We start from the raw sequence: 16,516 nt of genomic DNA, 5'->3' as shown, positions 1-16,516 counted from the left end.
CCTTTGTGAGAAGGGGACAACAGCTATATACATGTTGTAATTGACAATTCATAACATATGTACAACTGGCTAACGGAAGAGGTTTATATGATAAATAAAAAAAATAACTTTCACCTATAATTTACCTGTACACAATCGGCGCAAATGAAAGAAAAAATCGGCAAGTGAAAGAAAAAAAGTGAAATGCAGTTCGGCGCAAATGTAAAAAGCTGAGTTCAAAATTTATATTTTTATTATTATTTTTAATAGAACGGAGGTTACAGATAGTGTAGTATCTTTTGTGTCCATTTGTGTTTAATTTCCACTAGGTATCAGCGCGATGCTTAATTCCAATTTTCTTGGAAGACGTAGTTTTAAGCGTACACCATGTTGGAATCCGTGAAAAACGCGAAATAGGACGTTATTAATTGACGTTTTTTTCATGGCTAGAAACAACGTCATAGAGCTTTTATGTCACTACCAAGTTGCGTTAGTTGATGCGCATCAACAATAGGCTGTTTGGTCTTTAACTTTGACCACTGAACCATGAAAATGAGGTCAAGGTCAGAAGACACCTGCCAGCTAGACATGTACACCTTACAATCATTCCATACACCAAATATAGTAGACCTATGGCATACAGTATAAGAAAAACAGACCAAAACTCAAAAACTTAACTATAACCACTGAACCATGAAAATGAGGTCAAGGTCAGATGACACCTGCCAGTTGGACATGTACACCTTACAGTCCTTCCATACACCGAATATACTAGACCTATTGCTTATATTATCTGAGATATGGACTTGACCACCAAAACTTAACCTTGTTCATTGATCCATGAAATGAGGTCGAGGTCAAGTGAAAACTGTGTGACGGGCATGAGGACCTTGCAAGGTACGCACATACCAAATATAGTTGAACTATTGCATATAGTATTAGAAAAAAAGACCAAAACTCAAAAACTTAACTTTGACCACTGAACCATGAAAATGAGGTCAAGGTCAGATGACACCTGCCCGCTAGACATGTACACCTTACAATCATTCCATACACCGAATATAGTAGACCTATGGCATACAGTATAAGAAAAACAGACTAAAACACAAAAACTTAACTATAACCACTGAACCATGAAAATGAGGTCAAGGTCAGATGACACCTGCCAGTTGGACATGTACACCTTACAGTCCTTCCATACACCGAATATACTAGACCTATTGCTTATAGTATCTGAGATATGGACTTGACCACCAAAACTTAACCTTGTTCACTGATCCATGAAATGAGGTCGAGGTCAAGTGAAAACTGTCTGACGGGCATGAGGACCTTGCAAGGTACGCACATACCAAATATAGTTATCCTATTACTTATAATAAGAGAGAATCTAACATTACAAAAAATCTTAACTTTTTTTTTCAAGTAGTCACTGAACCATGAAAATGAGGTCAAGGACATTGGACATGTGACTGACGGAAACTTCGTAACATGAGGCATCCATATACAAAGTATGAAGCATCCAGACCTTCCACCTTCTAAAATATAAAGCTTTTAAGAAGTTAGCTAACGCCGCCGTCGCCGTAGCCGCCTCCGCCGGATCACTATCCCTATGTCGAGCTTTCTGCGACAAAAGTCGCAGGCTCGACAAAAATCAGTAACTGGTTCCTAGTGCAATGATCATTGGATTTCATAAATAGTATGAACTATCCATTCAATACAATTTAAATAAATGCAGAATTTCTTAAAGTTAATAATCCTCATATACTACATCGAATATTTAGCTTACAAATTTTCTAACTGAGATTAATGTAAACCTTCTTTAGGCTTGCCAATAAGTCTTTTTGTTAAAAATGACTAGTCAACTCGAAAACAAAAAACACATGTTAAAACAAGAATAAATGTTTATTTGCCACCCAGACTCACCAACAAATAAATTTGAAGCTGATGTAACCAAAGCTTCATGGTAAACTACTTTAAACCAATACTTTCGCCTGATGTGGGACTGAAGATTTAAAAACAGACAGACACACAGACCAGAATACAACATGACTGACAATATCGTAGCCTGGGCATAAATAGTAAACAATTATTGTATACTGTGCTTATGAACAGGCACATGCAAATTTTAGGAATTGTATGAAACCTAGATTGACATCTAATATGAACAAAGTTACTGATAGTTTCATTTGAAATTATTCAGCTGATTAATAAAATGAAGTCTTTATTGTATTTCTTATTAGCACAATATAATCTGCATACAAGTAATATACAGTAAATAATACAAAATATTGCACACACAATACCAAATGCAAGTTATTTTTGTGTTTTTGAGATAAATACTAAAAATTTACATTTAAACCTAACACCAACATTTAAGCTACAGTGTTTGGTCATTTTTATCTTTACCCATAGAACAGTTTTTTTTCCTACATTAAATTGCTTTTTTTCTCCTTGGTCCCCCCTCTTTTATCTACTGCTTCTAGTTCATATCTCCATTAGGGCTGGGTTCCCTCCCCTTTATCCCTGTTTCAATCTAATCAATTTATATTTCCATGATCCCATTCAGATATCAAAATATTATCTTAAGATAGTAAAGCTTCCATATAATCGTTACTTGGAATGATTTATATTATAATAGCACTATCAATATAATAATTACATAATGTAAAAATGTAGACATTCACCTTCAAATATTTATTCATTAATATATATTGAACTTGCAAAAAATAAAGTTCAAAAATAAATAACAGCTTTTTGTAATTGTTAAGGACAAACTACAAAAAGTCATACACTAAACAATTATAAATTAATTATAAACACATTTTTCCAATCTCCATGTTTTACCACATGGTTGCCTCGCGTGCATTCACCCAACATCATTTTCACAACTGTTTTAAAGGTCAAATCAAAATTAATACATGTGTTAATTAACATGATGCTGTAAATTTCGAAACCTGTGTGTGCATTTTTTAATGCATATAATATAATTCGAACTAAATTTGTAAATACAAATAATATAGATGTTGTACTCAAATTCAAGACTAGACTTGGAAAAAGAGATTTTTAACATTCACAATAAAATCAAAATCATTTATAAATTTATAATTTAAATTGAACTTTTGCTGCAGGTATAATTTACATATATACATATATTTATGCAGATAGAAAAGAAGATATATCAACATTTTATTACCGTTTTGATTTATAACATCTGATTCATAAAAATTCATAAGGGTTCCGCAGAACCCAGAGTCTCGCCTACTTTTGCTGTTAGTCGCAGGCTCATAAGAAAAGGGGAAAAAATTATAAAAAATTTTCCTCTAGATACTATCTTTTGATTGTAAGAAGCTTCCATCCAAGTTTGCAAAAAATCCAGGATGGTTTATGAATCTAAAAAATGTTTTAAAAACTTTAACTTTAACGGAAAAACATGAAATAAATTTTTACAAAATTTCCTTCTAGATACTAGCTTTTGTCATAAACTAGCTTATGTCCAAGTTTGGTACAAATCCAGGATAGTTTAAGAAAGTTATTAAAATTTTAAAAACTTTAACCACAGAGTGAATGTAATTTTAACTGGCAGAAAAACTAAGTCCATTTCATTTTATAAGTAAAATACGGATAAACAGGATTTTTTTTTTACAAAATTTACTTCTGGATACTATCTTATGATCATGAACAAGCTTCTGTCGAAGTTTGGTAGAAATCCAGGATAGTTAAAGAAAGTTATTAAAATTTTAAAAACTTTAACCACAGAGTGAATATTTGTGGCCGCCGCCGCCGATGACATGTAGGATCGCTATGTGTCGCTTTTGCGGCAAAAGTCGCAGACTCGACAAAAACTCCACTTTCTTTTTATGATAGTGTTGTCCTACTACCTAATGTTTTTTATCAAGAACATGCAGCATTCAGATTTTGGAAAAAAATGCATGTAGTGTAGACATGCTTCTTGCTTTAAATATGTTACGTCAATTGCTAACTTATTTTTGAAAACTTACTGACCATACCAAACCTGCATTCAACTCTTCTATTTAAAGTTAGTATAGATATATATTCATATTAAATAATGATTAATACCCAATAGAATTAATCAGATAGTAAAGGATTTACACGTAGATTACCATACATGAATGGTGACACATACTTCAAAATGGTAACCTGTTTTCATATGCTATGAAAATTAGTTACAACACCACATTGAATTTCTTTTTACCAATTGAAAACCACAAATTAAACATTTGGACATGACATATTTAAGTAAATATACATTACCTAATCTTTCATTAAGGATGGTTGTAAATGAGTCACAATAATAAATAATCATTTTAGTTTTACAGTATTTACTACTAATGCCTCTTATAGAATGCTTGGAGCACCTTTCCAACGTTCTTCTATGCCCAATCAGTGACATATACATATATATACCCTTATTCTGAACATAAAAATCACCATAATAAGTCTTTCTCCAAATCTCCAGAACTTTCCAATTGTTTTTGCTGCAACATTCGTATTTGAACTTTGACTGCTAAACAAATCATCCTTTCTTCATGAATTTTATTGCACAAATCAGCATTCTTCTTCTGAAATATAGATTGAAGCCCATTTAAGACTATAACAATTTAGAAATTAAGATCATACAATTCTGACAGAAGTTTTTTTTTAAACATGCATGTGGCGGTGATGTTGATGAAATTCTCAATTAATATCATTAACAGAACCAATTTTTCTGCGCCATGATGTTTGTCAGCTATTCCAAATTCCCTTATTCATAACTTTTTTTAAATCCCCCTACAGTTCAGTCTATGTATGTTCTGCAGATTCAGAGTTTGTGAAAGTATCATGGGTTTTTTTCAGACAAATTATGGATAGGATTTTTCTAGTATGAATAACACATGGTTCTAAAGTTTGCTGAAATTTGTAATAGCAACACAAATGGTTACACATGCAGAGCAGAATCTGCTTACTTTCCAGAGCACCTGAAATCACCTCCAGTTTTTGGAAGGGTAAAGGTTTGAATTGTTTTACATATGTCGTTTTGGGGCCTTTTATATCGGACTATGTGGTATGGGCTTTGCTCATTGTTGAAGGCCATACAGTGTCCTATGGTTGTTACTTCTACATCATTTGGTTTCTGGCAGAGAGTTGTCTCATTGGCAACCATACCCCACATCTTCTTATTTTTATAAGTGTTGCTCATTCTCTATTTTTTATGAAGTATTTTATAGACTTTTTTTTTGTTGTAATTTTTTTTCACTTTTTCCATGTTGTTGTCCAATTCTTTTTTACATATTAAATTTGATTGTCCCTTTGGTATCTTAGCCTCTTTTGCCCATCATTATTTAAGCATTACTGATATAAGTGTATATGGCACAACAAATAAGATAATAATGAAATTTATTTACTGTTGTGTACATAAAAGTGATAGTACTATGTTTAATATTTATGATAATAGAGAATAGACATGTGATTATAAATATTGAACAGGTCAGATTTATAAAATAAAAAAAATTATCCATATGTTTTTGTAGTAGGAGAAACAGATTTTATATCGGTTAAGAAATTTGGAGTTTTGGTGATGAAAACTAGAAAATCTGCTGACAATTCATATTACAATGTATTAATGTTGGGGAATAGGTATTGTGACCTTGATCTTTAACCAACTGACTAAAAAAAATCTACAAGAGGTCTTGTTTTTGTAAGGGACATTCTTTTTTGGTTGAAAAGATAAAATGGAAACTAGAATTATGGCAGAATGTGAGTCTACCAGTTGCTGCTGTGAACTTGACCTTGACCTAGTAACCCCAAAATTAAAGGACTTTTTCCTCATGCAATGGGCCATTATCAAACCTAATTTGATATAAAAAAAATAGTTCAAAGGTGACATCCAGAACCAAACATTTTACACAAATTTTAATCTATGACTAGACAGACTAGCTGCTGTGACCTTGTCTTTGATTGTTTGACAATAAATTTACAAGAGTTCTTTATAGGAATTATCAGACGTAGTATGGAAATGTTATAGGTTATGGCTTAATGTAATGTAACCATCCTGCTTATTATAAATAAAAATATTGCAAAAATAAGAAGCTGCTGAACCAACGACTTTGTGGTGAAGTGAAGGTAGAGTCACCAAAGAGGATACCCGATGGTATGCAGGGTTGTCAATAAAAATAATTAAATAAAATACCGCTGGATTGACAACAACACTTTAGTGAACTGCAAGTTTTATTGTGTCGACTAGTTTCGCCGATTAGATCGGCGTCTTCAGGACAAATTATATAGAAATTACAATCCCTGAAGAATAAAAAAATGGTATCTTAATTTTAACATCATAATGTGTTTACTCCATTGTCTTTGTTGTTCCTGGTTACCAACAAGGTAATTTTAATTTACTACCTTTATGTACATACATTTGTATTTCTTTCAATTCATTCATACATTGGTAACCAGGAACAACAAAGACAATGGAGTAAACACATTATGACGTTAAAATTTAGATACCATTTTTTTATACTTCAGGGATTGTAATTTCTATATAATTTGTCCTGAAGAAGCCGATCTAATCGGCGAAACTAGTCGACACAATAAAACTTGCAGTTCACTAAAGTGTTGTTGTCAATCCAGCGGTATTTCAAATATTGCAAAAAGAATAATATTTTAAGTATGGTACATGCTAGATTTAATGATAATGTGAGTAACTGAATAATGTAATGATGGCTCATTACCTTTGTCACATAAATCAGTTTTACATGAATTCTACAACAAACAATTTCTAACTTTAATCATTCAATATCCTACCTTTTATAAATTTCAGAGTATTTAATTGCAGGTTTAAAAGGATAGGATCTTTCTTCAAAAGAAACCTGATATTTGTTATGGCAACATGTTGCCTATATTTTATGCAAGGACAACAAAATGAAGTTGTTTTACCAGTATGTAACCTTAGGGAAATTCTAAAAAATAGTAAACTTGGTTAGTAAGGGATTTTTATTTTTTCAAAAAAAATATTTTAGCATGAGCAGATGCTAGGTACATTTACTTGTTTGAATATGGAATAGGGTGGATATCTAAGAGATCAACTGTAGTTTGTTCACCTGCCTGGAAGAATTCTTCTACAACAATTTGAGTAATGATTTTATCCATTCAATAATGCATTATGCAAAGAACAAAAGTAAAAATCAATGCTTTGGCACTGAATTTTTACCCCAATTTACTTAATTTATGCTTTAAGTTGTTAAATTAAAAAAAAAGATCCAATACTGGAAGGTCTGAAAAAGATGAACATCTTGTATTTTTTAGTTCATAAATAAACAAGGGTTCAGTCAAATGTCAGTTGGATAACTCAAACGGTTTTTTAATTTTTTATTTAAAATTTTACAATTGTAAATACATCAGAAGATACAGTACCATCTGAGTCAAATTAAAACCCTGAGGACAAGAGAGAGAAAAAACCCAATAAAACACACTAAAAATAAACCAAAACTACAACACAAACAAGAAACATGCATACAGGCTATAAAAACGAAAAGTTTTGGGAAATATGAACTCAGATAAACAATGTAGAGGATATCTGTTTTTTTACATGTGCACATGATATGAGACATTCTGCGAGCCTATTTGATTTAATTGTTTGTCTGGTCACGCTTGCTACTTGCATATTGGTGAGTCTTAATTTATTTAAATCTTACCTCAATATTTACCCTTTTAACCACATATAGTATCTTCATACCAATATACTAATAACAAGTGCGGATCCATACATTTTAAAAGGAAGAGGGGGTTCCAACACATGAAAGTCATATAAAAAGGGGGGGGGGGGGGGGTTCCAACCGTATGTCCCTATACAAAAGCATTAGTTGTCAAACAAAAAGGGGGATTCCAACCATATGTCCCTATACAAAAGCATTAGTTGTCAAACGAAAATAATATTATTGTACATATTTAAATAATTACCTCTAGCGATTCATTGTCCTCCAACAGATCATTGAGTATTTCTTGTAGATCTTCCTCATCCTCACTATCAGAGCTGGAGTCTGATGTAGAGCTGTACTCCTCCAGGTCTGAGTCCTGACGTAGATATTGTAACTCTGTAATCTCTTGTTGTAATCTATCTATCTCGTTCTTCTCCGTCTCTATTTTGGTTCTGAGTTCACCCTCTGTAAAACATAACATTGTCGTAAGAGTTGATCATTTGAAGTGGAATTCTATATGCAGACTCATACAAATAAAATATGTACAGTAACAGTATACAATGATAAAATCTACTTAATATAAAAATAAGGAGATATGGTATAATTGCCAATGAGTCAACTATCCAACCGAGTTCAAATAAAGTGGATGTAAGCAATTATAGGCAACCCTCTGTAAAACATAACTTTGTTTTAAGTGCAAATTACTTGATGTGGATTTCTATGCAGACACATACGAATAAACAGCAACAGTATGTTTCAATGATAAAATATACTTTGTACATCAGTTATTTCAAATTTAGGACAATATCAGTGGACCATTTATGAAACTAGAGGCTCACATGAACATGCATAGATCATAAGCCAGCCAAGTATAATGAGTAATAATATAATATCATCTTATACTCAAGACATCCTGGGTTCGAAAAACCCGGTTGGGTCAAACCAAAGACTTTAAAATTGCCATTTGCTGTTTCTCTGCTAAGCACTTGGCATTAAGGAGTCAGAGCAAGGGATGGTCAACTTGGAGTCAGAACAATGTGTAACATGTCTTCCTGTAGACTGTTACCTTGTTAATTAGCACATTAAGAATTTGACTCATCGTGTCGATCTAGTACAAAACAGGGGTCATATTCATATTATAATAGCATGTTCTTGTCCTGAATATGTATTTAATTTGCCACAGGTCGTTAAGCAGCTATCATCATCTAATAAGTATACTGCAAAAAACACTGGAGATATTAAGGGATATCTTGTCATACTGATTTTCTTTATTTAAAAACTGTAAATTGTCTTTAAAATGATTTTTTCTGGTTTTAAATTCCATTAATTAGGGTTGCTGTCTAATTAACAATGATTAATGATCACCCAATAACTTTATATCTAGAAAAACAAAGGATATGGGGTATCCATCTATAACACAAAAGCAGTATATGCACAGCAAAAAACACACAAAAAGCAAAGGAACAGCGCTTTTATTGCTGTTCTTCATCTCAAAGTCACAGTGAGGCCTTCAATATGAAGCAAAACAAACCTCTCACCTCACTGCAAATCTAAGACAGCACCTAGCACCGGCTTGAGCGGAATTCTTTGCAAAAATAATTTGGATAGATTTTGTAAGATGTAACACCACCAAATCAGGCACGGTCAAAAAGAACATACTGGAAAGAAGCACATATCTAAAACAAAAAAATCCCTGTGCATAGGTGTAGGCACTAGTTCATACACAGTAGGACAATAAAACAGAACATTACCAATAGCTATAAGTTCTTCCTCCTCCAATTTTACTCTGTGTTCTTCTTCTTGTAGTTCAACCAATTCTTCATCTTCCTCCATGAACACAGCTAAAGAAAATAAATGTACTTAAGGTAGATGTGGGAGAATTTTTCTAAGTATTTTCAAAAATATTATCAAAAATATGGGTCACCAAGCTTTTTTTCTAGCTACAGGATGTGCATAATTGTCAGATTTTGTATGTACTATACATGGAAAAAGCACTTGTGTGTGAACCGAAAAAAAGTAAACAATAGATTATAAAGCAAAATAGGAGACAATATCTCTGTCAATGTGCTTTCAGAAAATAAAAGATCAAGTTAAGAGCGCACATGCTGAAATTTCTGATCTGGATTGAATGGGGTCAAGGTGAGATGAACCTCACCAGACAAACAGGTACACCTTACAATCATTCCATACATCAAATGTAGATACACCTATAACTAATGCTAATGGTATCTTAACTAGATATGGACGATGCCCCATGTTGTGTTGTCTGTAAGACACAAATGATGCCACCAAGTTCAACTTCCCGTTATTGATTAAATATTTGACAATACTAAACTAGAGACTCTAAAGAGCCTGTGTCGCTCACCTTGGTCTATGTGCATATTCAACAAAGGACTCTCTCCAACATTGTAGGCGAGAATAGAATTCATGACAAAAATCTCTGTTTTGTTCATCTTGTACATGTTGTATTGCTGATCATTTAGTCTGTTTAGTGTCCTTCTATAGCTATCTTCTTTAGTTTTTATAAAAATAAGGAGATGTGGTATGATTGCCAATGAGACAACTATCCACCAAAGTTCAAATGAAGTGGATGTAAGCAATTGCTCATAACACCAAAGAGGGTAAAACAAATCCTTATTTAAGGGCAATCACTCCTATAGTGACAGTCGTACTGTTGTGCGTTTGTTTTTTCTACATTGGCTAGAGGTATAGGGGGAGGGTTGAGATCTCAAAAACATGTTTAACCCCGCCGCATTTTTGCGCCTGTCCCAAGTCAGGAGCCTCTGGCCTTCGTTAGTCTTGTATCATTTTAAATTTTAGTTTCCTGTTTATAATTTGGAGTTTAGTATGACGTCCATTATCACTGAACTAGTATACCTTTTTTGTTTAGGGGCCAGCTGAAGGATGCCTCCGGGTGCTGGAGTTTCTCGCTGCATTGAAGACCTATTGGTGGCCTTCAGCTGTTGTCTGCTCTATGGTCGGGTTGTTGTCTCTTTGACACATTCCCCATTTCCATTCTCAATTTTACTAACTATATCAGCCAAATTTGACTTGTTAGGAGATCTTGCCTTGCTGATCATATTTGTGATTTAAAGTGTCTATCTATTATAATTTTTTAGATGTAAAGCAAAACGCAAAAAAAATGGTAAAAATCGTCATTAAAAGGCAATAACTCCAATAAAGAGTCGTCAGACGATTTCCTCCATAATGTCTCAATTGAAGATCTTGTCTTGCTGATCACTTTTGCTTATTTAAGTTTCTATATATCTATTTTTTTTTTTTTTAACATACATAGCAAAAACGCAAAAAATTGGTAAGAATCGTCATCAAAGGGCAATAACTCTAATAAGGAGTCGACTGATGATTTCGACCATGAGACTTATTTGTAGAACTTGTCTTGCTGATTATTTTTGCATTTTAAGGTTTCTCTCTATCTATTATTGTTTTTAAGATAATAGGCAAAAATGAAAAACAATGGTAAAATTTGTCATTTAAGGGCAATTACTCCTATAAGAAGTCGTCTGACAGTTTTGACGTATATGAACAATTGGTTGAGCTCAACATTCTGAACATTTCAGATTTTCTCTATTTATAACGGTTTTCGAAATAATAGACAAAACTTGCATTTTACCCCTACATTCTATTTTTAGCCATGTCGGCCATCTTGGTAGACAGACAGGGTCATCAGACACATTTTTTTAAACAAGTTACCCCAATGATGATTGTGGCAAAGTTTGTTTAAATTTGGTCCTTTAGTTTCAGAGAAGAAGATTTTTGTAAAAGTTAGTGACGACAGACGACTTCGACGCACGACGGACGCAAAGTGATGAGAAAAGCTCACTTGGCCCTTTATCTTTTTTATTGCATTAGGGACTTAAAACGGTAGTAATACAAACTATGTTTTCAATTATATAGCAAGTGAGAAAGAAATGAAGTCCAACTACAGGTTTTTGTGAATATCTAACATCCCCCTTTCTGTCTTTTAGAACAACAAAAATGACAAAGTCCAAAACCTGGCATTTTGAGAATATTTGAAAAAAAATCAAAATCCTGTGACATGCACAATTCCATTGTGTGTACAAACATCCTACAAAATATTCAAGCTGTAGCTCAAAAACTGTAGGAGGAGATATCCAGACGGACAGACAGGGGCAAATTAATATGCCCCTCAACATTTTGTCGCAGGGGCATAAAAACCAAACAAACAAGGAAAACTTAATATTGACCAATGAACAATGAGAATGTGGTCAAGATAAGATGCAGCCTGTAAGACAGACATGTACACATTACAATAAATCCATACCCCAAATTCAGTTTATCTATTGATTACAGTATCTGAGAAAAGAGCCTAACCATAAAAACTAACATTGACTTATGACATGAATGAACCATGGAAATGATGTCACGGTCAGATGAATCTGGGCCTGCCGTCATTTGGTCTCTTGTTGTTTTATACATACATGTACCATGAAATATTAACATTTACCAATGAACCTAGAAAATAATAAATTGCTGGTATTATGTGATACCTGTACCTTATGAAAACAACAATATATAAAATCTACATCATACATACTGTCAGACTCCTGAACATTTATAAACTCAGCCACATCTTGTTCAGCAGTAGTCACTTGTTCAGTTAGGGACTGTTGTGGGAGATGTGATTTCACTTCATCCTGAACTTCCTCTTTAAGATCTTGAACTGCCTCAGTAGAATCTGTGGCATCTGCATCAACTGCAAAGTGAAAAATAAACTAATATGGTGTGTAATTGGATACAGAGTTGTGCTGGATTTCCAGGACTTTGGTCATGTCTAAAAATCTGAGTTCCAACTTGATATGAAGCTTCTTAACAAAGCCCAATCAAAAATATACCAACTTCCATGCAGGTCTAGTAGTCAAAAGAAAAGAGGTATGGCCAGATATTCTTTTTGTATGGAGTATTGAATATTCTACAATTCAAACAATTGATATGCCATTATAAACCAGCCGTTTAGTGGTATACTGTACTCAGGGAATACAACATGTTTACAACTTTAAGGAAGTAAACTTGACTGAAAACAAATCTTAACTAAAGATCCTTTTTTTAAATACTGTAAAAACATATTATAAATGTCACTAGTCTAAAGCATTTTTTCTGGATTTACCTTCATTAGTATACCCAAAGACAAAAATAGGGATATTTTTAATGTAGTCATTTTTCATTATAGTGCCAAAATCAAAGGCACCAATGAAAAAAAAAACGTTATCAAACGATCAATGAAACATTTACGATAATGATGATGAGAAAAACAATATCAGCATTGATAATGACTGAACATTTAAATCAGTTTATAAACCATGTACTGTGGAATCATTATTATTCGTGGGAGACCAGTTTTCATGGATTCCGTGGTTACAGGTGAACCACAAATTTAAATAATTGAATTTCAAATTGTATGCAGACTTTGGCACAACCATGAAATCAAATATCGAAGAAAATGCAAGTTTTCTTCAATCAATGAAAATCTGTACCCACGAAAATAAATGAATCCACAGTATATTTAACTCAATTCTAAATTGGGGCCTCACTGGCTGATCATGAGTGGTCTACGTAGTTTAACTACTGTATCACAAACCTGTTATTAATGAGGAAGTGAGTTCGTACTTTCAAATGGCAGGTGAGATCTATTCTAACCTTTATTGACTAGGATAGTTAGTTTTCCTGCCAAAGTGCTAAAATTGGCATTTAACACCAATAATCAATCAATCAATAAATTTTATGAATGAATTTAATGAGCGAGCCACTCTTTTCTTCCTATTTCTAATGCTACATCCTCCTCTATAGTTCCTGCATCAAGTCTTCACTGAACTCTCTAGACTGTATATCTTACCTGTAGATTCAGTTGATGGTTCCTTGCTTATCTCCCTTACATCTACATCCTCCTCTAAAGTTCCTGCATCACTGTCTTCACTGACCTCTCTAGCCTGTATATCTTACCTGTGGATTCTGTTGGTGGTTCTTTGCTTATCTCCCTTACATCTACATCCTCCTCTATAGTTCCTGTATCACTGTCTTCATTGAACTCTCTAGCCTGTATATCTTAACTGTAGATTCTGTTGATGGTTCCTTGCTTATCTCCCTTACATCTACATCCTCCTCTATAGTTCCTGCATCACTTTCTTCACTGACCTCTCTAGCCTGTATATCTTACCTGTGGATTCTGTTGGTGGTTCTTTGCTTATCTCCCTTACATCTACATCCTCCTCTATAGTTCTTGCATCACTGTCTTCATTGAACTCTCTAGCCTGTATATCTTACCTGTAGATTCTGTTGATGGTTCCTTGCTTATCTCCCTTACATCTACATCCTCCTCTATAGTTCCTGCATCACTGTCTTCACTGAACTCTCTAGCCTGTATATCTTACCTGTAGATTCTGTTGATGGTTCCTTGCTTATCTCCCTTACATCTACATCCTCCTCTATAGTTCCTGTCTTCACTGAACTCTCTAGCCTGTATATCTTACCTGTAGATTCTGTTGATGATTCCTTGCTTATCTCCCTTACATCTACATCCTCCTCTATAGTTCCTGTATCACTGTCTTCATTGAACTCTCTAGCCTGTATATCTTACCTGTAGATTCTGTTGATGGTTCCTTGCTTATCTCCCTTACATCTACTTCCTCCTCTATAGTGCCTGTCTTCACTGAACTCTCTAGCCTGTATATCTTACCTGTAGATTATGTTGATGGTTCCTTGCTTATCTCCCTTACATCTACTTCCTCCTCTATAGTTCCTGTCTTCACTGAACTCTCTAGCCTGTATATCTTACCTGTAGATTATGTTGATGGTTCCTTGCTTATCTCCCTTACATCTACTTCCTCCTCTATAGTGCCTGTCTTCACTGAACTCTCTAGCCTGTATATCTTACCTGTAGATTCTGTTGATGGTTCCTTGCTTATCTCCCTTACATCTACATCCTCCTCTATAGTTCCTGCATCACTGTCTTCACTGAACTCTCTAGCCTGTATATCTTACCTGTAGACTTTGTTGATGGTTCCTTGCTTATCTCCCTTATATTTACTTCCTCCTCTTTAGTTCCTGTGTCACTGTCTTCACTGAACTCTCTAGCCTGTTTATCTTACCTGTAGATTCTGTTGATGTTTCCTTGCTTATCTCCCTTAAATCTACACCCTCCTCTATAGTTCCTCCATCACTGTCTTCACTGAACTCTCTAGCCTGTATATCTTACCTGTAGATTCTGTTGATGGTTCCTTGCTTATCTCCCTTAAATCTACATCCTCCTCTATAGTTCCTGTGTCACTGTCTTCACTGAACTCTCTAGCCTGTATATCTTACCTGTAGATTCTGTTGGTGGTTCTTTGCTTATCTCCCTTACATCTACATCCTCTTTTATAGTTCCTGTGTCATTGTCTTCACTGAACTCTCTAGCCTGTATATCTTACCTGTAGAATCTGTTGGTGGTTCTTTGCTTATCTCCCTTACATCTACTTCCTCCTCTATAGTTCCTGCATCACTGTCTTCACTGAACTCTCTAGCCTGTATATCTTACCTGCAGATTCTGTTGATGGTTCCTTGTTTATCTCCCTTACATCTACATCCTTCTCTATAGTTCCTGTATCACTGTCTTCACTGAACTCTCTAGCCTGTATATCTTACCTGCAGATTCTGTTGATGGTTCTTGGCTTATCTCCCTTACATCTACATCCTCCTCTATAGTTCCTGCATCACTGTCTTCACTGAACTCTCTAGCCTGTATATCTTACCTGCAGATTCTGTTGATGGTTCCTTGTTTATCTCCCTTACATCTAAATCCTTCTCTATAGTTCCTGCATCACTGTCTTCACTGAACTCTCTAGCCTGTATATCTTACCTGTAGATTCTGTTGATGTTTCCTTGTTTATCTCCCTTACATCTACATCCTCCTCTATAGTTCCTGTGTCACTGTCTTCACTGAACTCTCTAGCCTGTATATCTTACCTGTAGATTCTGTTGATGTTTCCTTGTTTATCTCCCTTACATCTACATCCTCCTCTATAGTTCCTGCATCACTGTCTTCATTGAACTCTCTAGCCTGTATATCTTACCTGTAGATTCTGTTTATGGTTCCTTGCTTATCTCCCTTACATCTACATCCTCCTCTATAGTTCCTGTCTTCACTGAACTCTCTAGCCTGTATATCTTACCTGTAGATTCTGTTGATGTTTCCTTGCTTATCTCCCTTACATCTACTTCCTCCTCTTTAGTTCCTGTCTTCACTGAACTCTCTAGCCTGTATATCTTACCTGTAGATTATGTTGATGGTTCCTTGCTTATCTCCCTTACATCTACTTCCTCCTCTATAGTGCCTGTCTTCACTGAACTCTCTAGCCTGTATCTTACCTGTAGATTCTGTTGATGATTCCTTGCTTATCTCCCTTACATCTACATCCTCCTCTATAGTTCCTGTATCACTGTCTTCATTGAACTCTCTAGCCTGTATATCTTACCTGTAGATTCTGTTGATGTTTCCTTGCTTATCTCCCTTACATCTACATCCTCCTCTATAGTTCCTGCATCACTGTCTTCACTGAACTCTCTAGCCTGTATATCTTACCTGTAGACTTTGTTGATGGTTCCTTGCTTATCTCCCTTATATTCACTTCCTCCTCTTTAGTTCCTGTGTCACTGTCTTCACTGAACTCTCTAGCCTGTATATCTTACCTGTAGATTCTGTTGATGGTTCCTTGCTTATCTCCCTTACATCTACATCCTCCTCTATAGTTCCTCCATCACTGTCTTCACTGAACTCTCTAGCCTGTATATCTTACCTGTAGATTCTGTTGATGGTTCCTTGCTTATCTCCC

At 34.5% G+C, this 16,516-nt stretch overlaps 1 protein-coding gene across 5 annotated transcripts in view; it reads right to left on the bottom strand.

Moving 5' to 3' along the window:
• Positions 1–2,197: 2,197 nt before the first annotated feature.
• LOC127731725 (ralA-binding protein 1-like) overlaps positions 2,198–16,516 on the bottom strand; it is a 44,220-nt gene continuing 29,901 nt past the window's right edge. For 4 of the 5 annotated variants that reach the window (XM_052240561.1, XM_052240564.1, XM_052240562.1 and 1 more), the window contains 4 exons: positions 12,247–12,405; positions 9,422–9,511; positions 7,933–8,135; positions 2,198–4,559 (listed from right to left, as the gene is read on the bottom strand). In XM_052240561.1, the coding sequence (XP_052096521.1) occupies positions 4,425–4,559; positions 7,933–8,135; positions 9,422–9,511; positions 12,247–12,405 (587 nt within the window). In that variant the 3' untranslated portion in view covers positions 2,198–4,424. Of the gene's footprint in view, positions 4,560–7,932; positions 8,136–9,421; positions 9,512–12,246; positions 12,406–15,329; positions 15,424–16,516 lie in introns of all 5 variants that reach the window. The other variant, XM_052240563.1, reaches the window with a different exon arrangement.

The sequence above is a fragment of the Mytilus californianus genome, unplaced genomic scaffold (assembly GCF_021869535.1).
Source record: "Mytilus californianus isolate M0D057914Y unplaced genomic scaffold, xbMytCali1.0.p SCAF_20, whole genome shotgun sequence".
Taxonomy (NCBI): Eukaryota; Metazoa; Mollusca; class Bivalvia; order Mytilida; family Mytilidae; genus Mytilus; species Mytilus californianus.
This window is presented reverse-complemented; position numbering and strand designations above follow the sequence as displayed.